The sequence below is a fragment of the Ovis canadensis genome, chromosome 14, assembly GCF_042477335.2.
Source record: "Ovis canadensis isolate MfBH-ARS-UI-01 breed Bighorn chromosome 14, ARS-UI_OviCan_v2, whole genome shotgun sequence".
In the NCBI taxonomy this organism is placed as follows: Eukaryota; Metazoa; Chordata; class Mammalia; order Artiodactyla; family Bovidae; genus Ovis; species Ovis canadensis.
Genome location: NC_091258.1, coordinates 72,811,444 through 72,837,007, shown reverse-complemented (window position 1 = coordinate 72,837,007; position 25,564 = coordinate 72,811,444). Strand labels below are relative to the sequence as shown.

The 25,564-nt window shown below is 40.0% G+C and overlaps 1 protein-coding gene and 1 pseudogene across 7 annotated transcripts in view; one reads left to right on the top strand and one right to left on the bottom strand.

Moving 5' to 3' along the window:
* Positions 1-2,977: 2,977 nt before the first annotated feature.
* Positions 2,978-25,564, bottom strand: part of LOC138419202 (zinc finger protein 665-like) — a 38,472-nt gene continuing 15,885 nt past the window's right edge. For 3 of the 7 annotated variants that reach the window (XM_069551622.1, XM_069551620.1, XM_069551623.1), the window contains 5 exons: positions 21,910-21,985; positions 21,354-21,440; positions 20,539-20,621; positions 15,233-15,359; positions 2,978-6,255 (listed from right to left, as the gene is read on the bottom strand). In XM_069551622.1, the coding sequence (XP_069407723.1) occupies positions 3,809-6,255; positions 15,233-15,359; positions 20,539-20,553 (2,589 nt within the window). In that variant the 5' untranslated portion in view covers positions 20,554-20,621; positions 21,354-21,440; positions 21,910-21,985 and the 3' untranslated portion in view covers positions 2,978-3,808. Of the gene's footprint in view, positions 6,256-6,951; positions 9,054-13,001; positions 13,274-15,232; positions 15,360-20,538; positions 20,622-21,353; positions 21,441-21,909; positions 21,986-25,564 lie in introns of those variants that run through there. The other 4 variants (XM_069551621.1, XM_069551624.1, XM_069551625.1 and 1 more) reach the window with 3 other exon arrangements.
* Positions 16,196-16,593, top strand: LOC138418518 (ATP synthase F(0) complex subunit C2, mitochondrial pseudogene; annotated as a pseudogene).

Below are 25,564 nucleotides of genomic sequence, written 5' to 3'. Positions count from 1 at the left end.
ATCCGCCCCAGGGGAGCCACTGGCATTCATGATAGAGAAGAAATGGCGAAATCCCCAGGAGGAGGAATTTCCAGTACAAGCCATGGCGACTTGAAAATTTCCAAGAAACACTGCACTTGAGGTCATCGACCTTATGATTTCCGCACTTGGGGACAGATAAAAACCCTTACTAATCAAGGTGAAAATCTAGTTTCTCAACAGCGAATGCCTCGGAATCCTGAAAATATTTTGTCACTATGCTTGCTTTTGCTTCCCCCGCTCAGGCTGACTTGATTAATCACGGTTATTGGGCTTATATACCTAACCCCCCTTTACTGAAGGTTGTAGAATGGAGAGACACAGGACCGGTTGTATCCATTAATGACTCAGTACATATGCCTCCCCCTTGGAGCTTGGAGGGGCCCTCTCATCCTGAGGACGAAGGAAGATTAATTAACATTCCTCTAGGCTATAAAATCCTTCCTTTATGCATGGGCCCAGCAGAATTATGTATTAATGTTAGTCGACAGACGTGGGCTTTCATCCTGCCTCCAAAAAAGAATTTCCACACATTGCTTAGACTGTTTACTGCCCTGTCCTTTTATGAGAACCATGTCAATACTACCAACACTCTAGGACAAGGACAAAAGTTGGAATGTAAGGGGTTTACTTATAAGGATTTTAAATATACTCCTGTTTGTTAAGATAGATGTCAAGCTAAATCATGGAAATTCATGTTTGTGGCCAATTACACCATTGTTGATTGGGGACCCTATGGTATGTGGTTATCATACTGCTCAGATGATATTAACAGTACCATGTGTGATTATGTTACTCAAGTAACATGGAAGATTACCAACAGTTCAATGGAACACTTCCATGACAAAGGACTCCTTGGCTGGCTTGATGGTGGAATGGCACCTCCTCGCCCTCAAATTGTCCTCAATAAACAAATTGGCCCTGAACAATGGGACATCTGGAAACTTGCTACAAATACTGAAAACTTGGAACCTGGACTGGATATTTCATAGGGACCAGTCATAGTCGTAGTAACTATTCCTTCCATTATAATCATTCATATTTTATACAAGCTTGTGTTCCCCTTCCTTTTGTTATCGCCATAGGAAACTTACAATAAGACTTTACGTTCTGTGACTTGTATAGATTGCAAATTGTATACTTGTCTTAATTCCTCTATTTCTCTAAAAACACAAATCCCTTTTGATTCTTCGATCACGACGTAGTCTGTGGTTGCCAGCAGATCTCCAACGACCCTGCAAAGAGGATCCCATCGTAAGACTTACCTCCCAGTTACTCACTAAATTACTCTGACGAGCTAAGGAATTAGATGCTTGATTCTTGGCATTTTGGGGTTAACAGCCATTTGCACCACTGCCACTGTCACAGACACTGCTTTACAAACTTCAATTCAAACACAAAACTTTATTCCAAATTGGACTAAAGATGCTCGTACTATATGGGTCACTCAGGTTCAGAAAGATGAAAAAGTTCAAGATAAAAACAGCCATCCAATGGGTTGGAGATCAATTAATAGATTTACAAAAATAAGTATTATTAAATTGTGATTGGAATTCTACTTAATTTTGTATCACTCCTCTTCGGTTCAACCATAGTGCTTACAATTGGGAAAAAATCAAATTTCATTTGCAAGATATGCATAATAATGCTTCCTTAAATGTACAATTGTTGCAAAAGGAAATCCTTGAAACCTTCTCTAAGAGTCTACCCTCTTCCAACAATTTGGGAACCTTAGCTGAACAGCTAGCTGATCAATTATCTGGGCTAGACCCTCGAAGATGGTTTCAAGGCATTAAACATAGTATTGGATCTGGAACTATAATGCTGATAATTATCCTGGTGATTATAATCTTAACATACTGATGCCTTTCAACTAAAATTGTTCAAACTAAACAAACTCACTTGCTCAGGGCCTTTTTCACACAAGTACCTACAGTCATCCCCAATTATGAAAAAGTAAAAAAGAGGGAACTGTCAGGGCACATTCAAATTTAAAGGATCCAACATGATATTTTTTTCTTTTGTGTGCTGATTCTCAAGGACTCTATTCTTTATCAGTTCCTGGAAAACAGGAATGAGCAGAGCTGCACGCAGTTCTCAGGACTGAGGTCATGAGAAAGAGCATCTGCTTGGAATCCATTCAGTGACTCCCTTCAGTGACCTTTTACTTCAAGGTAATCTGTTCAGTTATGCCCCTCTTCCTCAGGATATGGAATGCTTTCTGGCCCTTTCAAGATTGTTATTTGCTTGGCTTTGTTTTTCCTCAATTTTTTTTTTACTGCCTAAAGCTGCCTTGAATGAAGATATAGAAACATGCGTTTCTGCAAATAAAACACACTTGTTTCACTCGAGACTTGGGTCCCCTGCTTCCTTCTTCTCATAGACTCCATTCCTTGGGTCCCGGTCTACAAAGACCATGACAGCTCTGTCTTCAATTTCCACAAATAAGAGTAACTTTTCTTTAATCATATATACAACAGTTATTTCTATCCAATGGAGAATATGACCCTATTCCTATGCTTTGTTCCTAGCACACCATCAGTCCCTGGTAACTCTCCCTCTCCTCCTACGAAAAGCCCAGGCCTTTTAACATCTTGCCTACTCTCTTCAAGGTCAGTTGGTAGAACATTATGTTTTATAACAGGCTGGACTATGTACAGAAGGGCTTCCTGATCCTACTGACTGTGATGAGTCATGTCCTAGTTTTATGTTACTTTCTCCCCTCCCTATTGCTAATTCACACACACACTATTGAATTTTGTAATTCAGGCTGTGTGTTTTTCCAGGGAACATGGATGTGAATGAATTGTATCTAATGAAGTCGATCCCTTCATCTCACTGATTCCTTCCCAGAGACCATCTTGAAACGCATGTAGCAAATGCATTTGATCAATGTATTACCACAGCCAAGCTCTTAGAGCTCACCACACAACAGGCCAATAAACTGAGAGACTACTTGTTGGGAAAGGAATAGTGACTTTATTCAGAAAGCCAGGAAACCAAAAAGATGGCGGACTACTGTCCCAAAGAATCATATTTGCTGAGGTAGAATTCGGGTTTCTTTTACACGAAAAGATCTCTATAGCTTCTCTTCAAATATGGACTTACTACAGTTGCTGAGTACCTGAACTAAAGTCATCAGAGAATACATATAGAGAAAAAGGTAAAGGATTTGCCACAACCACTGAGTCTGGGAAGTATGGCTCCCCTACGTTCCTATCTTGTGACTTTTGGGTAAGATCCTTGCCACACACGTTACATTGCTGTGTGTTTTCTCCAGGATAAATACTCTGATACTACTGGTGAGATGTGAGGATAGGGTTATTATTATTATTATTTTTAACATTTGTGAAATTGGTGAGGAATCTTTCTAGAATGAATTCACGTTCTAAAGACCTGACTAATACATACATATATATCTGGCTTCTATCCAGTATGAATTTTCTCATAAAGCCTAAGATGTTGCCACACTCATGATATTTGTATGGTTTCTCAGTAGGATGAATTCTCTGAGCAACTGTAGGGTGTGAATTTTGAAAACTTCTACCATATACCACATTCACATGAGTTGCTCTCATGTATGGATTTTCTGATGTTTAGTGAGTGCTGAAACCTGAGAAAAGGATTTTCCACACTCGAAACATTTGAAAGGTTTCTCTACATGTATTCTCCAGTGTTTTGTAAGGTGTGAATTTTGACTGAAGAACTTGCCACACTCATTACATCTGAAAGGTCTCTCTCCAGTATGAATTCTCCAGTGAAGTTGAAAATGTGGTTTTTGACCGAAGACTTATCCACACTCATCACATTTGTAAGATTTCTCACCAGTATGAACTATCTGATGACTTAAAAGGGTTGATTTTTCACGAAAGGCCTCACCACACTCATCACATTTGTAACGTTTCTCTCCAGCATGAACTGTCTGATGCCTTAAAAGGGTTGACTTTAGACGAAAGGCCTTGCCACACTCATCACATTTGTAAGGTTTCTCTCCAGTATGAACCGTCTGAAGACGAGCAAGCTTTGAATTTCGCCTGAAGACTTTGTCACATATATTACATTTAAATAATTTCTTTCCTGTATGAATTTTCTTATGTCTCCTGAGGTATGAGCTGTCAGTAAAGGCCTTGCCACACTCATCACAAGGTTTCTCTCCAGTATGAACTGTCTGATGACTTAAAAGGGTTGAATTTTGGCTGAAGAGTTTGTCACATATATCACATTTAAATAATTTCTTTCCTGTATGAATTTTCTTATGTTTCCTGAGGTGTGAGCTCTGAGCAAAGGCCTTGCCACACTCAGCACATTTGTAAGGTTTCTCTCCAGTATGAACTGTCTGATGACTTAAAAGGGTTGACTTTACACGAAAGGCCTTGCCACACTCATCACATTTGTAAGGTTTCTCTCCAGTATGAACTGTCTGATGCCGTAAAAGGATTGACTTTAGACGAAAGGCCTTGCCACACTCAGCACATTTGTAAGGTTTCTCACCAGTATGAACTGTCTGATGACTTAAAAGGGTTGACTTTACACAAAAGGCCTTGCCACACTCATCACATTTGTAAGGTTTCTCTCCAGTATGAACTGTCTGATGACTTAAAAGGGTTGACTTTACACAAAAGGCCTTGCCACATTCATCACATTTGTAACGTTTCTCTCCAGTATGAACTGTCTGATGACTTAAAAGGCTTGACTTTACACGAAAGGCCGTGCCACACTGATCACATCTGTAAGGTTTCTCTCCAGTATGAACTGTCTGATGACTTAAAAGGGTTACCTTTAGGCGAAAGGCCTTGCCACACTCATCACATTTGTATGGTTTCTCACCAGTATGAACTGTCTGATGACTTAAAAGGTTTGACTTTACACGAAAGGCCATGCCACACTCATCACATTTGTAAGGTTTCTCTCCAGTATGAACTGTCTGATGACTTAAAAGGGTTGACTTTAGACGAAAGGCCGTGCCACACTGATTACATTTGTGAGGTTTCTCACCAGTATGAACTGTCTGATGACTTAAAAGGGTTGACTTTACACGAAAGGCTGTGCCACACTCCTCACATTTGTAAGGTTTCTCTCCAGTATGAATTGTCTGATGCCTTAAAAGGGTTGACTTTACACGAAAGGCCTTGCCACACTCATCACATTTGTAACGTTTCTCTCCAGTATGAACCCTCTGATGACGAGCAAGGTTTGAATTTTGGCTGAAGACTTTGTCACATGTGTCACATTTAAATAATTTCTTTCCAGTATGAATGTTCTTATGACTCTTGAGGACTGAGCTGTGAGCAAAGGCCTTGTCACACTCATCACATTTGTAAGGTTTCTCTCCAGTATGAACTGTCTGATGACTTAAAAGGTTTGACTTTAGACGAAAGGCCGTGCCACACTCATCACATTTGTAAGGTTTCTCTCCAGTATGAACTGTCCGATGACCTAAAAGGGTTGACTTTACACAAAAGGACTTGCCACAGTCATCACATTTGTAAGGTTTCTCACCAGTATGAACTGTCTGATGCCTTAAAAGGGTTGACTTTTCACGAAAGGCCTTGCCACACTCTTCACATTTGTAACGTTTCTCTCCAGTATGAACCCTCTGATGACGAGCAAGATTTGAATTTTGGCTGAAGACTTTATCACATATATCACATTTAAATAATTTCTTTCCTGTATGAATTTTCTTATGTCTCTTGAGGTGTGAGCTGTGAGTAAAGGCCTTGCCACACTCATCACATTTGTAAGGTTTTTCCCTGTGTGCTTTGAGTTCTTGTGTTATTCCTGAAGGATTCATAAAATCATTCCCATATATATTAGAAACACTGGTTTGGACACAAGGAGGAATTCTTTGAACTGGTGAAAATGAGAAACTGTTGTTGACAGAACTCTTAACTTGATTATATTCAGAAATTATCCCGCCAGTTTGAAACATCTGCAGTTTATCCTGAAAGTTAAATCCAAACCTCTTTCCAAAGGGCTTGATGCCTGCATCCTTTCTATCATGCGAATCTCTTCCATCAGGCACATTTCCATTAAGGCTTACAGGTGTGCCTTTGTAGTTTCTTTTGTCATCTCTCCCCTGACACTCAAAGTCACACATATTTTCCTGACTTTCCCAAAGATGAAAATGTTTGATTTCACAGCTTTCAGGGCTTCCCAGCATCAATGTTTGGAATGTTTCTCGTTTATCACTGTTCGCTTTGGGTTGTAAATGCTTCATCACATGTGTAGGAGAGATATCTACAAGATAAAAAGAATCATAGGTATCCTGCTCACAATAATTCAAACTTAATGTTTCATGTTGAATATATATTACACCAAAAGTAATACATCAAGTTATGAAACACCACAATGATCACCTTAAGTCTTTAGAAACACTAAAGGAATAGAATTCTTAACTTAAGAAAGCATAACATAAATTCACTGTTAAGGTAGCCTAGTTTTAAAAACCATATGCCAAACACTGACATTGGACAATCTTACGCCAACTCTCAGAGTGTTTTTCTACCAGAACCCTTAGGAACGTATCAATCAACAGCTGTCTCAAATTGAAAACAAAATATTACACTATCATTGTATTCTGCAAACTTACTGTACATAAATTCCAAAACATATAATATATATTTTAACAGTAAGTAATCCAAAACCAAGCTTACACAACTAATAATTAACTTTTCATAATTGGTTGTTTACAATTAAAAAAAAAAGAAAATGAAGAATATCATTAAAACAATTTTTTGAAACAACATAGTTTTTTAAATCTGCTATAGAACTATGTACCCAAAAAGAAAAGGCATTTTATAATGTTAACAAGTGGTATGTGTCAGCTGTATTGCAGAATACACGCTAAAAGACCATCATCTGTAAATGACACATAAATTAAGACGTAAAATATTCACCGGTTTTCTAACAGCCAATAAACAATGCAACCCCCACCTATGTTGTTGTTCAGTCGCACAGTCGTGTTTGCCTCTTTGCCACACTGTGGACTGTAGTGAACCGGACTCCTCTATCCATAGGATTTCCCAGGCTAGAATAGTGGAGTGGGTTGCCATTTCCTTCTCCATGGGATCTTCCTGACTCAGGAATCAAACCTGCATCTTCTGCATTAAAGGGTGAATTCTTTACCACTGAGCCACCAAGCAAGGCTAATCTCTAGCCATGCACTATTCTTAATTACCTAGTTTAATGGCACCAAAATATAATAAATAAAAAGTGAGTGCTTTGCGTATTTATTGACTAAGGTCAGACACAATATTGCTGAAAAATGTTGCAAGTGAAATGCATACAAGATATAATGTAGTTGAGGTTTGACAGAAAACAAAATTCGGTAAAGCCATTATCCTTCAATTAAAAAATAAATAAAATTTTAAGAAAATATACTGTAGAGCTAGAACAAATAATTTCACAATTTGTATGGGAATACAAAAAAAAAACCTCAAATAGCCAAAGCAATCTTGAGAAAGAAGAATGGAACTGGAGGAATCAACCTGCCTGACTTCAGGCTCTACTACAAAGCCACAGTCATCTAGACAGTATGGTACTGGCACAAAGACAGATATATAGATCAATGGAGCAAAATAGAAAGCCCAGAGATAAATCCATGCACCTATAGACACCTTATCTTTGACAAAGGAGGCAAGAATATACAATGGATTAAAGACAATCTCTTTAACAAGTGGTGCTGGGAAAACTGGTCACCACTTGTAAAAGAAAGAAACCAGATCACTTTCTAACACCATACACAAAAATAAATTCCAAATGGATTAAAGATCTAAACAGATGACCAGAAACTATAAAACTCCTAGAGGAGAACGTACGCAAAACACTCTCCGACATACATCACAGCAGGATCCTCTATGACCCACCTCCCAGAATACTGGAAATAAAAGCAAAACTAAACAAATGGGACCTAATTAAACTTAAAAGCTTCTGCACAACAAAGGAAACTATAAGTAAGGTGAAAAGACAGCCTTCAGAATGGGAGAAAATAGTAGCAAATGAAGCTACTGACAAACAACCAATTTCAAAAATATACAAGCAACTCCTGCAGCTTAGTTCCAGAAAAATAAACGACCCAATCAAAAAATGGGCCAAAGAACTAAATAGACATTTCTCCAAAGAGGACATACAGATGGCTAACAAACACATGAAAAGACGCTCAACACCACTCATTCTCAGAGAAATGCAAATCAAAACCACAATGAGGTACAATTTCACGCCAGTCAGAATGGCTGTGATCCAAAAGTCTACAAGCAATAAATGCTAGAGAGGGTGTGGAGATAAGGGAATCCTGTTACACTGTTGGTGGGAATGCAAACTAGTACAGCCACTATGGAGAACAGTGTGGAGATTCCTTAAAAAAAATGGAAATAGAACTGCCTTATGACCCAGCAATCCCACTGCTGGTCATACACACCAAGCAAACCAGAATTGAAAGAGACACGTGTACCCCAGTGTTCATCACAGCACTGTTTATGATAGCCAGGACATGGAAGCAACCTAGATGTCCATAAGCACATGAATAGATAAGAAGGCTGTGGTACATACACAATGGAGTATTACTCAGCCATTAAAAAGAAGTCATTTGAATCAGTTCTAATGAGGTGGATGAAACTGAAGCCTATTATACAGAGTGAAGTAAGCCAGAAAGAAAAACAACAATACAATATACTAAAGCAATATATGGAATTTAGAAAGATGGTAATGATAACCCTGTATGCGAGACAGCAAAAGAGACACAGATGTATAGAATAGGCTTTTGGACTCTGTGGGAGAGGGAAAGGGGGGGATGATTTGGGAGAATGGCATTGAAACATGTATAATATCATATATGAAACGAATCGCCAGTCCAGGTTCGATGCATGATACTGGATGCTTGGGGCTGGTGCACTGGGATGACCCAGGGGGATGGTATGGGGAGCGGGGAGGGAGCGGACTTCAGGATGGGGAACACATGTATACCTGTGGTGGACTCATGTTGACATATGGCAAAACCAATACAATATTGTAAAGTAATTAACCTCCAATGAAAATAATTAAATTTATATTTTAAAAAAGATATAATGTAGATAAAGTCATATCATAAAGAACATGACAGAATATAGATATTACCTTTTTTTAAACAAATAAAATTTTGAGTATTTACTATAAAACATGTACTACTGACAGCACTAATTTGCTTTAAAAGGCTTGAGGTAAATTAACATGTTTTTCTCTAATCAGAGCAGAAGACACCCAATTGGCCCACAAAGTGGTAAGAGACCCAGGATATGAATCTGAACCTACAGGGACAACTGAAAAAAATTATTTGTAAACATGACCACCCAACAAATGAATAGACTAGAAAATATTTCAAAAAATAATACAAGAAACTTAGAAGGAAAATATCAAGGAAGATACAAGACAAAAGAAGTCTGTTTAACTATTATTCAACCATCCCATCTCGAAATGGGTTGTGAGCCATCATGGATGCACAGAGTGATTTAGGTCATGTCCTGAGAAACGTGTTCAATAAATGATCAGAGATTATCTTTACAGTGAGAGTATGTAGAAGGTGGAGGGATGTGATAGGTAAGAACAATGTTTCCATCCATATCAAGGTACTATGTGAGGACTGGTCAGGACTAAGAAAGGGTCTGCGTAGAGCATAGGGTACACAGGTTTATGCCAGATACCAGCTTGTGACTGCATGTCTTTGTGAAAATAACTGAGAGCGCAAACTAATATACTGACCTTAAAAGAAAACAACTGGTTCAGCAAGTTTATGGGCATTATACTATGGGTATGGGACAGAAACAAGAGAGATTTTAAAAGTGATTATGATATATAGAGAAAGCAGGATAATACCTGTTATACTATTTACAATGTAATGTATCCAACTCTGATTTTGTAACTTACAATGGAATGCTTATATTCAAGAAAAGCATACACAATATTCCAGGATATTGTGTAAGAATCTCATTAGCAGAAATCAGAAGAAAAATCCAGGAAAAGGCTATCTAAACCTGGGTTCCTCTGCCAAGTAGGATTAACCTCTCTATTGGACATTTACTTCGTTTCTTCTTCCACACATGGTCATCTCAAGATCGAGGAGTATCAAAGGAAAGGAGGGGTTGACACTGACTCTGGAAGACCTTCCCAGTTACAAAAGCCTTTCTGAGGCATCCAACTCTTTTCTGTAGAAAAAGGCTTTTTTCTCCTAGACCTTCCCTGAGTTCAAAAGAGCAGATTCAAACAGTTACTAATACATTAAAGGACATGAAAGGATCATACCATGATCAAGTGGGATTTATTGCAGGGATGCAAGATTTCTCAATATCCACAAGTTAATCACTATGATACATCACAGTAACAGTTGAAGACTAAAACCATATGATCATCAATAGACGCAGAAAAGGTTCTGACAAAATTCAAGTGCCATTTGATGAAAACCCTTCAGAAAGTCAGCACAGATGGCCCCTACCTCAACATAATTAAGACTGTATATGGCAAGCACACAGCTAACATCATACTCAGCAGGGAAAAACTGAAAGCACTCCCCTTAACAACATGAATAAGACAACAATGTTTACTATTGCCACTTTTATTCAACATATTTTTGGAAGTCCTAGCCACAACAATCAGAAAAGAAAAGGAAATAAAAGGATTCAAGGTAAAAAAAAAATAAAGGAGAAGTAAAACTGTCACTATGATGCTACACACAGAAAATCCCGAAGATGCCATCAGATGACTACTAGACCTCATCAATGAACAGAGTAAACTTGCTGGATACAAAATATATAGAAAACTGCTGCATTTCTATGCACTAATAATGATATACCAGAGAGTGAAATTAATGAAACAATCCCATTCACCATCTCAGAGAAAAGAATACAATTCTAAGGAATAAACTTACCTAAAAAGTCAAAAGAACTGTACTCATAAAACTATAAGATGCTGATGACTGATACCAAAGATGACACAAACAGATGGCACAAACATATACCATGTTCTTGGACTGAAAAAAGTGACACTGTCACAATGACCATACTATCCAAGGCAATCTACATAGTCAATGCAACCCTTCTCAAATTAACAATGACATATTTCATAAAACAAAGAAAAACTTACTTTGTACCAAAATACAAAAGACTCTGATATCTAAAATGATCTTGAGAAAGAAGAACAGAGCTGGAGGAATCATGTTCCCTGAGTTTCAGACTATACTACCAACTCACAGTCAACAAAGTGAAAGTGAAGTCGCTCAGTCATGTCCAACTTTTTGTGACCCCATCGACTGTAGACTAGAGGTTCCTCTGTCCATGGGATTCTCCAGGCAAGAATACTGAAGTGGGTTGCCATTTCCTTCTCCAGCAGATCTTCCTGACCCAGGGACTGAACCTGGGTCTCCTGCATTGTAGGCAGATGGCTTTACCATCTGAGTCACCACGGAAGTGGTATGATGATGGCACAAAACAGAAACACACATCAGTAGAACAGGACAGAAAACCCAGAAATAAGCCAACTTACTTAGAGTCAATTATTCTATAACAAAGGAGGAAAGAATATAGAATGCAGAAGTCTCTTTAATAAGTGATGCTGGGATAAACGGATAGTTACATGAAAAAGAATGAAATTCCAACATTCTCTAACACCACACACAAAAATAAACTCAAAATGTGTGAAACATCTAAATGCAAGACCAGATACTTTAAAATTCATAGTGGAAAACAAATGCAAAACACTGACATAAATGTCAGCAAAATTTTTTTGAATCTATCTCTTAGAGTCATGGTAATAAAAGCAAAATCAAACAAATGAGACCTAATTAAATTTAAAACCTTCTTGCAAAGCAAAGGAAACCAAACAAAAAGAACAAAAATTCAACTTTTGCACTAGGAGACTATGCAAATGATGCTATCTATAAGGGATTTATTTCCAAAATATACAAACAGTTCATACAGCTTCATATCAAAACAAACCAACAAACAAACAACCCAGTCAAGAACTGGGCAGAAGATCAAAACAGATACTTCTCCAAAGGAGACAAACAGATGGCCAACAATAACCTGAAAAGATGTTTGATGTCTCTACTTAAGAGAGAAATGCAAATCAAAACCACAAAAATGTATCACCTCACACTGGTCAGAATGACCACCATCAAAAAGTCTACAAACAATAAACGCTTGAGAGGGTGCGGAGAAAAGAGAACCCTCCTACACTGTTGGAAGGAACATAAATTGGTACTGCCACTTTGGAGAATAGCATGGAGGTTCCATAAAGAACTAAAAATACAGCTATCACATGAAGCAGCAATTCCAATCCTGGGCATATATCCAGAAAGGATGAAAACGAATTCAAAATGATACATGCACTCCAATGTTTTTAGCAGCACTATTTATACCAGCCAAAACACGGCAGCAACCTAAATGTTCACTGACAGACAAAGGGATAAAGAATATGTGGTACATATATACAAGGGAATATTGTGAAGTGAAAGTAGCTCAGCAGTGTCCAACTCTTTAAGACCCCATGACCTGCAGCTGCCAGCCTCCCCTGTCCATGAAATTCTCCAGGCAAGAACACTGGAGTGGGTTGCCACCTCCACAGCATAAGACACAATGAAGTTATGCCTTTTGTAGCAATACAGACAGACTTAGGGATTATTCTAAGTGAAATCAGACAGAGAAAGACAAATATCACAGGATATTATATGTTGAAATGAAATAAATGATACAAATGAACTTATTCACAAAATAAACTCACCAGAATAAAAAACAAACTTATGGTTACCAAAGGGAATAGTACAGGATGGTGATGGGAGCAGGAAAGGGAGAGATAAATTACCAGTCTGAATATTTACAAACTAATGTATATACAAAATAGATAAAACAACAAGAACCTATGATATAGCTCAGAGAACTACACTGAGTATCTTGTAAACTGCTGAAACACAAATCTAAATTAACTATATTTAAAAAATGGAGAAGGAAATGGTAACCCACTCCAGTATTCTTGCCTGGAGAATCCCAAGGACAGAGGAGCCTGGTGGGCTGCTGTCTATGGAGTCGCACAGAGTTGGACACAGCTGAAGCGACTTGGCATGCATGCCTTGGAGAAGGAAATGGCAACCCACGCCAGTGTTTTTGCCTGGAGAATCCCAGAAACAGAGGAGCCTGGTCGGCTGCCGTCTGTGAGGTGGCACAGAGTCGGACACAATTGACACGACTTAGCAGCAGCAGCAGCAGCAGCAGCAGCAGCAGCAGCAGCAGCATACCTAAAAAGAATGGTTAAAACAAAAATACCTCTTGCAGAGATGTTCAAAAGATGTTTCACAAGGGTGTAAAAGCTACTAAATGTGGGAAGCAGTCTATGAAACAAGACATGTTGACAAAACTGAATACCCACCAGCAAAAGAAGTTACTTGGAACATTATCTTACACTACAGACAAAAACGAACTCAAATGGTTCAAAGACCTAAACCTAAGTCCCAACTGTATAAAACTCCTAGAAGTAAATGTGCAGGAAATGTTTCTGGAAATTGGACCCACAAATGATTTACTAGATATAACACCAAAAGCACAGGCCACAAAATAAAACCAGATATTAATAAATTGAACTATATCAAAATTATAAACTACTCTGCATTAAAGTGCAGTGAGTTTGAAAAGACAATCAACAGTAAAAGAGAAAATATGCAGAAATCGTACATCTGATAGTAAGTTGAGTACAAAGACTATATAAAGAATTTTAAGAGGGACTGATCACCAGTTCCACCATAGGGACTATTTCCCAATCAATCATCCAATGCATTGCAAATACAAAACAGAAACACTAAGAGTAACACAGAAATTTGAACTCAATGATAAAATTTTAAAAAAAAACCTACAATGCACAGAATAGTGCAGCCAATAGCCTCATAGATATGAGAATGTGAACTTGGACAAAGCTGTCCTGGGATAAATTCCCATATCATTTACAGAGGCTAAAATATATGGTCCTTGATACACATCAACAACACTGTCATGGTGCCCTTGACAGAGTCTCCAAAGCCAGAAAATAACCTGGAAAGACGTATCAGGCTCTCATGATACTTTCTCTCTCATCATCCTAGAACATACTGATCACTCTACTGGATAGCTTCAAGTGGTGACTTTGTACAGAGCAAGAAAATAACATTAGGAATAGTGTCTCCATCACAGTTTTCTGTTACCTACTAAATCCACTACACAGAGACTCAGAGGCTGCCAATTAAACATAGGTGGATTATCACAGCAAGGAAACCAGATAAAATTTCAGACCCTCGAGAATATATTTCAAAGAAACTGAAGAGGTAAAATGATACAAAGTAAGGAGAATGGAACATCAGGAACAGTTGACATTCCCAGACTGGGTAGAGCAGCACTAGAGTAAAACTAATACAACATGAAGGTCAGACATTACAGCATCTTGAGGTGGGGCCATGCACTCAGCCTACAGATGGCAAGCTAAGAGCATGTGAGATTCACGTATGCTCCCCTCGTAGGATCTAGGATCAAAAAGACGATCTCTCTACCCACTCTTACATTTTCCTAAGTAACAACCACAGAGGATTCAATCCACCAACTTATCCTACTCCTAAATAGAAGAAAACAGTGCTTTTGAGATGCTCATTTTTCTTTATATGTTGTAGTTTTGGCTACTTTTACATCACTCCCCACTGTCCAGAGCTTTTTCTCAGGCTCCAACATGGAGATAATATTGAGATCAGAAACAGAAATTCTGGGACTTCCCTGGTGATCCAGTGGTTAAGACTCTGCATTTCCAATGCAGGAGGTGTAGGTTTGATCCTTAGTCAGGGAACTAAGATCCCACATGCAGAATGGTGCAGCCAAAAAAAAGTAAACAAGCAAACAAAAACAAATAGATATTGAGTGTTATCAGAAGAAAGAAATCTAAAGTGACCTGGATTTTTTCAAACACTGAGCAAAAGTCAAAAGGTAGAAAATAGGAAATCGGGTTTTTAGGTATTTTTTTAAACATCTGCCAGTGAGCTCTGTACATAATCAAGCTCTGGGACAACCTTAGATATGACATGAAACAGACACAGCATCTGAAGAGGGTCAGTTTAACCTTGCGAAGCTGTGTCATGCCCCAGTCACCAGAACTCTCACATGAAAGACATCAGGGCCTCCCAAGGGGCACACAGTGAAAATGCAGATACCCAAGGGCAGCTCTGGAAGGAAATCATCCTCACCCACAGACAGCAGGTTCCTGTAGGTCTCCAGCATCACGTCCCTGTACAAGGCCCTCTGAGCAGGGTCCAGGAATTCCCACTCCTCCTGAGTGAAGTTGATGGCCACATCCTCAGAGGTCAGTCGTTCCTGAAATGAAACCACATGTCAGCAAAAGGGCCATGAAAAGTTCTCATTTTCATGCAAAAGAGAAAGGGTAGTAAAGGGTACGGATTGACTTGGTTGAAGTATGTGTTCTAACAGATCCATGTAGGGGTATCTGTATCTGGAGAAATTATGGATCTCTAATTTTAATTTCTTATGCTTTTTCCTAAGACCTTATGAGATCCTCCAATTAACATGGATTTTTCATCATTGTTCAAAATCCATGCAATATATAAAAATAAAGCTCAACAATGTTTTGGCTATACGGAAGTGTCAGATATTATGTTCTACCCAGTGAGTGCAACTCATTATCTCGATGAGGTACAGCATGAGTGGTGTCTTCAGAGATGACAAAGTCCACGGCACTTTTAATGGAAAGGTCAAAATTTTCAGCTATGATGTTGATAATAGCAGCAAGGACCAAATGTCTCAAGGCTTCCTGTTGTTCTAAATTACTGTAGTATTACTCTAAACATTAAATAAGTACTTTACAGGCAAGAATCTGTCGTCAATATAATAGCTCATTAAAGAACCATCTGTTCCCACCTTAGAGAAGAAAACCTGTGTCACAGACACTGAGAAACTTGACTCAGATCAAGAAGGTAAGAAATATTACATGAAGCACCTGAACTCAGAAGCTTGGGCTCAGCAACTGAAGCTTAAGCATCTAACAGTGAAGTAATACAGAGAACATTACAAGTCCTTTGACAGAGGGCTTTTAAAGAAAACTTGAAAGAAGTCCAAGGTGAGCCTCTTCCCTGCCACTCTGTCTTCTCTGCAGGGAAAGCAGCTCTCGGGCCTCAGGGCTTCACCCCTTGAAAATGGACACCTGTGCCAAATTAGTCTCTACCCCCTCCCTGATTGGGAGAACCTCCCCACTGTTGAGTGATCACTGTCTGTAGTGGTGGTAAAGGACCAGAGACACTGACTGATGAGAGCCACAGCAGCTTGGCAGCCCCAGGTCCCCCGACCATCTCACTTATTCTTAGCCACAGCTTCCAAACCAGTGCCATTTCAAAGGACTTTGACACAGCAGCCAAGTTCCCTGGAGCTGGACTTGCCACAGCAGGGGTGGTTGGCTACGGGGCTGAAGTGGGACTTTGTTCAGGAGCTTCATCACTGTTATGCCAGGAACCCTGCTCTGAAACAGTAGCTCTTCTACGCCATGGGCTTGGCCCTCTCAAAGGCCATGGGGCTCTTTTGCCTGATGGTGGTCTAGCTCATCTTCTTCACGATGTGAAGGAGCTCTTTGCACCTCCCATAGTTCTTTCTCCTGTGTCTGCCCTGTATGTTCCCTTTCCAGGGAGCCTGGGGAAAGTGGTGGGCTCAGGGTTTGATGGAAGAAAAACAAATAAATATTGTATTAATATGAAAAAAAAAAGTCCAAGGTGAACAGTGTGGAATGGCATGAAAGGTCATTATAGACGTGAATACAGAAACACAACTGTTAGTAATTTACTACTTAAAACACAAACAGGATGGTTTAGAAATTTCAAGGCCACAGATTATACTGATAACATAATTTCAACTGAAAGAAAAAGGTGATATGTAGTTTTTAAATCATGATGTCTTCTATCTAAACCACAGACTTGCACATGCATGCATACTTATCTATAAAAAATTAACTGACATGAGAGGATTCATCTTTTGAAAGATTTTTTGGACAATTTTATATCATCCTTTTATTCACATGTGTTTCAGCATCTTTCAGATGATAAAAATGTATCCTTTGTACTCAGCTGAGTTTGTCAACAGGATTCTATACTAGGCTACCAAAAGAAAACTGGTAAAAAATTAAAAACAATTATGAATTGAACTCAATTCATAATAAAATTACCACATACAAAGATACAAATATAATTTTATCCATTTAGATTTACATAGCAAGGCATTAACAGAAGCCAAAGACTTTCTTTGCCTTTTTTTCCATTTCCAATAAAACAGTGATTGAAATTAGAAGAGTCATTAGATCATGACCAAAATAAAATATCACAATATCAAGTAAAAAACTTCTTGGAGAATTAAAAATCATGGCAAAAAAGAATATGGAAAAAAAATATTGTTATTAAGCAAGACTATCTCAAGAAACATCATGATAGGAAGGAAATATTCAATACATTCCTTCTGAAATTACAGTGGCATGAAAGGAGCTGTCCAGGGTGCCTGTTTTTCACCACCATACGATGCACAGGAGCAGGGGCCACTAGAAGAACTAACAGGAGGAAAAAACCAGGGCAAGAGACACAGAGTTTGTCAGAGAGTTGAAACAGGTAGTACTCACTAATCTAAGGACATGGAAAGGTGGAAAGTGAAGGGATGGAAAAAGACAGTTCATCCTAAAGAGAGCAGGGGAGACTGTTATATCAGACAAAATAAACTGAAGGAAAAAAAAGTGCAATGAGATAAATATTGTGTAACGATAAAACGGTCAATTTACCAAAAAGCTGTAACAAGTAAAAATATATATACATCTAACATTAGATATCTCAGAAAAATGAAGCAAATACTGAACAGGCATGTACAGATCACACTGCCCAAGAAAAGCAGAAAACACATGTATCTCAAGGACACAGAAAACATTCTCTATGAGAGACCATGTTAGGCCAAAATTAACCATTTTAAGAGAGTGATACCATAAAAGTGTCTTCCCTAACAACAACGAAATAAACACAAGAAAACAAGAAAATTCCTCAAATGTGAACATTAAACAACTCACTCTTACACCACAAATGGGTCTAAGAAAAAAATCACATGGAAATTTTTAAATACATGGATAATAACAAAAAGACAACATTACAAAATTTATCACACACAGAGAACACTGTACTAAAAGGAAAGTCTGAACTGTTACATGCTTATAGTAAAAAAAAAGAAAAGATCTTAAATCTGAAATACATTTTTAGACATCTAGGAAGCAGAAAACAGAAAACAAACTAAACTCAAGTTTAGCAGAAGGAAAAATGTAAATAAGAAAGATTAAACCAGAGATACAATAGAAAGTAGAAAAATATAAAAATCAACAAACCATCAGTTGATGTTTTGAAAAAACTGTATAGGAAAACCCCCACCTTGACTAAGGAAAAGAGAAAAAAAGATTCAAATAACTAAAAACAGATATGAAACAGGAGTGATTACAACTGAGGTCAAAAAGATAAGGAAGAACTATGACCAATAATGCCTATAAATGACAGAATACAGGACATACTGGCAAATTCTCAGAAACAAACTATTTTACTTATTAAGAAATAAAAAAATTGAGAAGTGTTGAAAGTGAAAGTGATAGCCACTGAGTCGTGTCTGACTCTTTGTGACCTCATGCACTGTAGCCCACAAGGCTCCTCTGTCCATGGAATTTCTCCAGACAAGAAGACTGGACTAGAGAACCATTCCTTTCTCCAGGGAATCTTCCAACCCAGGGATAGAACCTGGGTCTCCCGCACTGAAGGCAGATTCTTTATGATTTGAGTCACCAGGGAAGCCCATTATAACTAGATTTGAAAAGTAGTCAGAAACCTCTAAGAAAAATACAGGACCAAATTCTACCAAACATTTACAGAAGAATTACCACTAATCCTGCTAATTCTATGGAGCAAGCATGATTCTAATAGTTTGCCGATTTCCCAAAGACACAAGAAAGGAAAACTAGAAACCAATATCCCTGACGAATACTGATGCAAAATTAAAATACTTGCAAACCCACTTCAACACATATTAAAAAGATCTGGAGAAACAGACACAGAGAACAGATGGAGGTGGGAGGGGAGGAAGGAGAGGGTGAGATGTATGGAGAGAGTAACATGGAAACTTACATTACCATATATAAAGTAGAGAGCCAATGCGAATTTGGTGACTGACTCAGGGACTCAAACAGGGGCTCTCTAACAACCTACACGGGTGGGATAGGGAGGAAGATGAAAGGGACGGGACATATGTATACCTATGGCTGATTCATGTCGGTGTTTGGCAGAAAATAACAACTTCTGTAAAGCAATTATCCTTCAATTAAAATAATTTCAATAAAAAAATAAAAAGATCTGACACCATGACCAAGTGGATTTCATTCATATAAGGCAAGGAGAAGTCAACACACAAAAATCAATTAACATGACACACCACATTGACAGATTAAAGGGGGAAAAAAAAACAGGATCAACTCGATACAGAAAAAAACCATTTGACAACAATTTGACAATCTTTCAAGATGGAACTCTCAACAAACTACAAACAATAAATTATACCAACATCAACATAATAAATGCCATTATGAAAAGAGCATAGCAATGGGGAAAGAATGAAAGCTTTTCCTCTGAGATCAAGAAGAAGGCAAGGATGCACACTCTGCACTGCAGTTCAACAAAGCACTGAAACCCTTAGAGCAATTAGATGAGATCTTCTTTCCCACATGACAAAGTTTCATCAGTAGAAAACATTAAGATTTAAACATGCTACATCAAAACAGATTCTTTAATAACCACACAAAGGGTCAATCAACCAATTAACTCATTATCAATACTGCCATGACAATCTTTGTAGAAGCAGAATAAAACATCGTGAAAGTCACAGAATTATTCAAAGAGCGAACAGCAAAACTCTTGAAGAAGGAAGATGGAGGTCTTTCTATTTCAACACCTATTACAAGGTAATCAAGGTGACGTGGTACTGGTATAAAAACAGACAAATAAACCAACTGAACACAACACAGTACTCAGAAATAATTCTTTGTGTATATGTAAGGTATATTCACAAGGATGTCAAGATACACAAAAGGCAAAGGACAGGCTCAATTGATCTGATTCCCAGATTTAACCAGCTATTGTGCATACTAACACCTGACTTTCACGTGCAGTTTCCTTACCCTGGTTGAGAGAGCAGACAGTGCATCCAGATAGGCCCTAAGCAATCCTGCTGCCCAACACCACTGAGACCCCTTCTCCAACCCGTGGGTGAGAAGCCCTGCCCAGGACGGTGCCCAGGGGAGCCTCCTCACAAGGGCCAGGTCACCGAGTCATGGGGAGATGGGATCTAAGTGGAGACGACAGGGCCTGAGGGAAGGCCCCAGGTGAGTGTGTGTGTACAGGAGTCACACAGGACACTCCAGAGTCAGACATGATTAGTGAGTCTAGAGAAGGGCATTTCAGGAAGGACAGACTAAATATGACCTTACCTGAGAGCGAGCCATGCCTCACTCGTTTTCTTTCCTCTTCCTTAACTTCAGGGCTTCCTCAGGCAACATGAGTCTTCAGAGATCTATCATGAAAGTTGAAAACATGCTGTTTAATGCTTAGGGTCAACACATCCCCTTCCTGAGCCCCAACCACACACACACAGGGAAGCCCTCACCATGAGGAACAGACAGGCCCCTGGGCCAATGTCTCAGGAGGGACTAAGGACAGTTAACTTCTGCAGAGAGACCAACATGGGACTTTCCCACACTCTCCCTCGGCTCACACTCCCCTCCTGCTGAGGCCTCATGTACACAGAAGCAGGAGGCACCTCCACTGACAAGGCAATCTCCTTCAGGTCACAGAGCAAGCCCTAATCCATCCCCACTCAGAACGGAACATCCCCTCCTCAGCCCAGACATCAGCCCTCAGGACTGGGAGGACTCAAGAGTCCTAACGCTCAGTGAGGGATCCAGACTGGAATCAACTGGGGCATCTTAAACAGTCTCGAGCTGTGGACCAACACAAACTACCTGAAGAGGAATCTCTGGTCAGAGGGTACAAAACATGTGTGTCGGGAGCTGCATTAGACATTACTGACAAAATAGAGGCACGGCCCTAACCCCCTCTCCTTGTCTCGCAGGCATGGACCTGGAATGAAGGAGTTAGGTCTTGTGATTCTGATTGTTTTTTCCTTTCCTCGGTTGCGTTACTGAAAAGAAGGTTAAGGTGCTTATTGTCCTTGAGAGGAGCATGAGAAGGCACAAAGCCTTCTGTAGTTGTGCCCAGAGAATAATCCATATAGTTAACCACTGACCTTTGTTCAAGGATCTTTACAAAGAGTGTTCCAGGATGAGCAAGTAGGCCGTAGCTTGAGGCCATGGGAAGGATTGTCATCTGAGACCTATTTGTGAGGGAAATGTTTATGGCAAAGGAAGTTTGCTGAATGTAGGGTTTTGGAATAATTAAGAATAGTTAGAAGCTAAAAATTTAAGCAATGTGGTAGTGCTAGCATGTTTTACAATAGCTTACACAGATTAGGAATTTCAGAGATATTAATAGCTAAAGCCTTCTCAGGAGATAGTGAACTTAGGATGCTAAGGGCAAACAGGATTTAGAAAGATAAGAAATAAACTGAGGAATGTGTTATACAGCCCAGACATAAGCATGAGTTACAGTGTAATCACAAGTTAAAGTAACCAGGATTCTGAGAGAATCACTGAAGCAGAAACTCTGTTTGAAGGGCAACAAAGTTTTATAGAGACAATAAATCTGGGTGAGGGGAAAACTGAAAATGCCAAACATCTGACCTAATGATTTTGTTAAAGTATAAGAGCGAACCTGAAGCCTGAAATAAACATGCAGTCCCGTACCTTGAGTCAGAGGCTGCGTCATTCTCCGCCGATACCGCTCATCTCTTCAGGCTGCTGGAGCTGGACTCCGGCACATCTGTATGCAAAATATGTCATCAATGAAACGTGAAGCCTGGACTGAGCACCATTCAGAGGCGAAAAGCACGCCCCCCCCCCTCCCCCAACTCTCTTTTTCTTGCCTAGCCTTACTAAGGTGTAACTCACAAAAATGGTATAAATGTACTGTGTACAAAGTGATAATGTGATAGACTCATACACTGAATAATTAATATAGTCGAATAAGTTACACTTCCACCTATGACTACACTGCATTATTTCTCTCTGGGCGAATTTCAAGGATATAGAAACACTACCGGCAGCATGCAGCACCTCAGATCCCCAGAACTTACTTATTTTACAACGGAAAATCTCTACTCTTCGACTACCAGTGTCCCATTTCCCCCTCCACCCAGCTCCTGGTAAAAGCCTTATTACTCGATGGCTCTATGAGTTTGACAATTCTAGTTTCCACATAGTGTCTGTCCTCGTTTGTCAGGCTTATTTAACTTGGCATAATGTTCTCTAGGTTCATTCATTCTGGCATAAATGCAGGATTCTTGATTTTTATATTTATATACAGAGAAAAAATAGTTCATGAATATACAGTATATAAAAAATATTTCTATACCACACTTTTGTAACCTATTCTTTTGCCAAGAGACATCTGGGCTGTGTCTATGCCTTGGCTACTGCAAATCCAGTCACACTCATGGGACTGCGGACATATCCCTGAAAAACTGATTGCTTTTCCTTTGGGTATCTGTCAGAAATGGGTTTGACACACTGTAGGCCTCTTCTGTGTTGATTTGTTAAGGAACGTCCATTTTATTTTCCAACACAGCAGAACCATTTACATTACCACCAAGAGTGCAGTTAAGATTCCGTGTTTCTGTACTGTGCTGTATGTGTGCTTATTTTTGGAGGGACAGGAGTGGATAACACAGAACCCAGCCTGGCAGCAAGACAGTTGCAGCTGCATCTTCTAGAGGACAAGCCTCCAGGCTGCAGATCACTGTGGCATCGCTGCCCTCTGATTTTTCGGAGCCATCCTCCCCGACGTCACAGGACTTTATGACTCTTCTCAGGCTGGGCCCAGAGATCCCTACCGAGCAGGACCACCTTATAACAAGCATTCTGTGATCTTAACCTTAGTACTTCTGTTTTCCCAGCGGGACACAAACAAACTTACAAACTTTCATGGTATCCAACAGAGTCTCCACAGAGCCCATAATAAGCCTCTAACCCTCTTATACAAACACAAAGCATTCCAAGCCCTGATTGCTCATGCATGAGGCAAAATACGAAAGAGGACACCCAAGGATCCACAGACACAAGACACCATATTTTCATTTACAGTGAGTGATGCAGGTCAAACATCGAAATCTCCAAAGACTATGAAAAAGAGGGATAACTCCAATGATGCACATGGCCCAGTGAGACCTCAGCATCTTCCAAGGAAACACTCCAGATTCTCTTGGTATCTTCCCAAATGCACATGAACCTTTCTGCACCGGCAACCCCAAGTACACAATGATACCAAAGTTGATGCAAAAAAATGACCTGAGATTTTCCATGTTACTCTACAGTGCCTGCCTGCTAAAAGAGCCAACAAAAGCCAGGGAATGGAGTGGATGCTGGGGGCATCTGCTAGAACCAGCCCCTCAAGCCCAAGGCCCCCATCCTCATGCACCTGCAGCTGCCTGTGGGCTCAGCCCAGGCCACCATTCTAACAGTGGAAAAGACTTCTCTTGGCTGAATTCCATGTCCTTCATTGCTGCTCACGTGTGGTCATGAGTTGTCAAATCAAACCTGTGCAGGCACATGTCAGTCTCAGCACTGCTGTCCTGGGGAACACGAGCTCAGGCAGTAGAACCTCAAACCATTCCATGTGGGCTCTCCAACAAACCCGCTTCCAGGTGCCAGGTGTCTCCGTTTAGGCTGGAGACATTCTTTTCCAACAGATCCACACACCCCTTGTCCCTGCAACTACACTTGGGATGGGCACACGCTCCATTCACTGGGCTCACCTTGATGCTCCCAAGTACTGCCACAACCCTCCTGCAGACCCCACCAGGCTCCCTCCGCTTTCCCCATTTGTCTACCTCTCCTCCCTGATGACTGGACTAAGCAAGACTAAAGCGCACAGGGGTTTCCTGGCAAAGGGGATCACAAGAGGAGTGCCCACGAGCTACCACCCAAAGGACACTGCACAATGCAGTATGAAAATTAAGAGACTGGCCCTCCTGCAAAAGTCTGCCACCACCTGTGGACATTATGGAGTCCACGTACAAAGGCATTTGAGATGAGTAAGTCTCAATGCAAGGGTCTCCAGGTTTCACTGTCTCCTGTTTTCTCCACCCACACCTACTTGGAAGATATTCTAGCTCTTGCAGGGCGCAGGGGGCAGCGTCTCCTTCCTGCTCCGTTAGGTTTTGGATTTCTGATCATCCTCAGCGCACTGAACTCACAATGCTGACACTAAGCACATGAACTCCTAGATGGCAAAGCTGCTGTCCACAATGATGACTGGTCCTGGATGGACAGAGCTTAGGTCTGGGGGCTGCAGAGGATGAAACCCAGCAGTTGAAACATGGGGACATCTTAGCCCACTGCTTGAGGACACCAGTTCTGCAGGGCTTTTCAGGACTTCCTATATTTCTTGGCTCATCTTTTGAGTAATTAAGTAGTCACGTGGGGTAAAAATCAATTACAGCTGAAATGTCCAGAACATGGGAAACATCTTCATCAGCTGCCCTGTTCTCTTGATCTTCCCGGAGGATTATTCAGCCCAACCCATAGTCCTGTCATCTACAGACATTTCCAGTATCAGGTACTGCAGCCACGCTGGGAAGAAGAGGAAAACTATGAGCCCTAAAAAGAGGGGAACCAGGAAGGACTCAAAATAACCCATGAAGAAGGGCATTAATTTCTGCTGATGGCAATTGATACAGAGGCAATAAACCTGGATAACATGAGAGAGACTGTTAGGAGGGGATGGGGAGACCTCTCTGAGCCTAGACTTGAAGGGTGACAAAGGGCCTGATGCATGGTGGCCTGATAGTGAGAAAAGGAACTACAATGTCAGACAGAAATGGTTTTGGTATTTGGAAACAGAGAAAAAGCAAATGAGATCAGGACAGGCTGAACCATGAGCAAAGGGTCAACTCCCAGGATGAGGCTGGAGACACTGACAGGGCCCTGAACTTGACAGAGGGCTGTGGAGAAACAGCGAGGAGTCAAGCTTTTGATCCAACAAATGAAAGCCAGTGGAGGTCTGAACTTCAGGACATAAAAAAAAAACAAAAAAAAAACAAAAAAAACCTCCCTTCAGATTTAGCCTTATTCATAGAAGTCATCTAATTCTGAGCCTGTGATCCTGCCTCCATCATACAGTTTTCCTTTCCCTTTTTCATTCAGGGAGGACTGGGATCTATTTACAATTCTAATTACCACCAGAAACTCCCTCCAAACCCGAACTGCCACACACAGACACACAGCCAATTTGGCTAATCATTTCAGGGGCCAGTGTTGCTCACGCTCAGAGATTCCACTCTAGTCTCTCATCTGCATGTTACAAGTTGGCTTCCTCAGGCCCAGAGAGAAGCCATTTATGAGA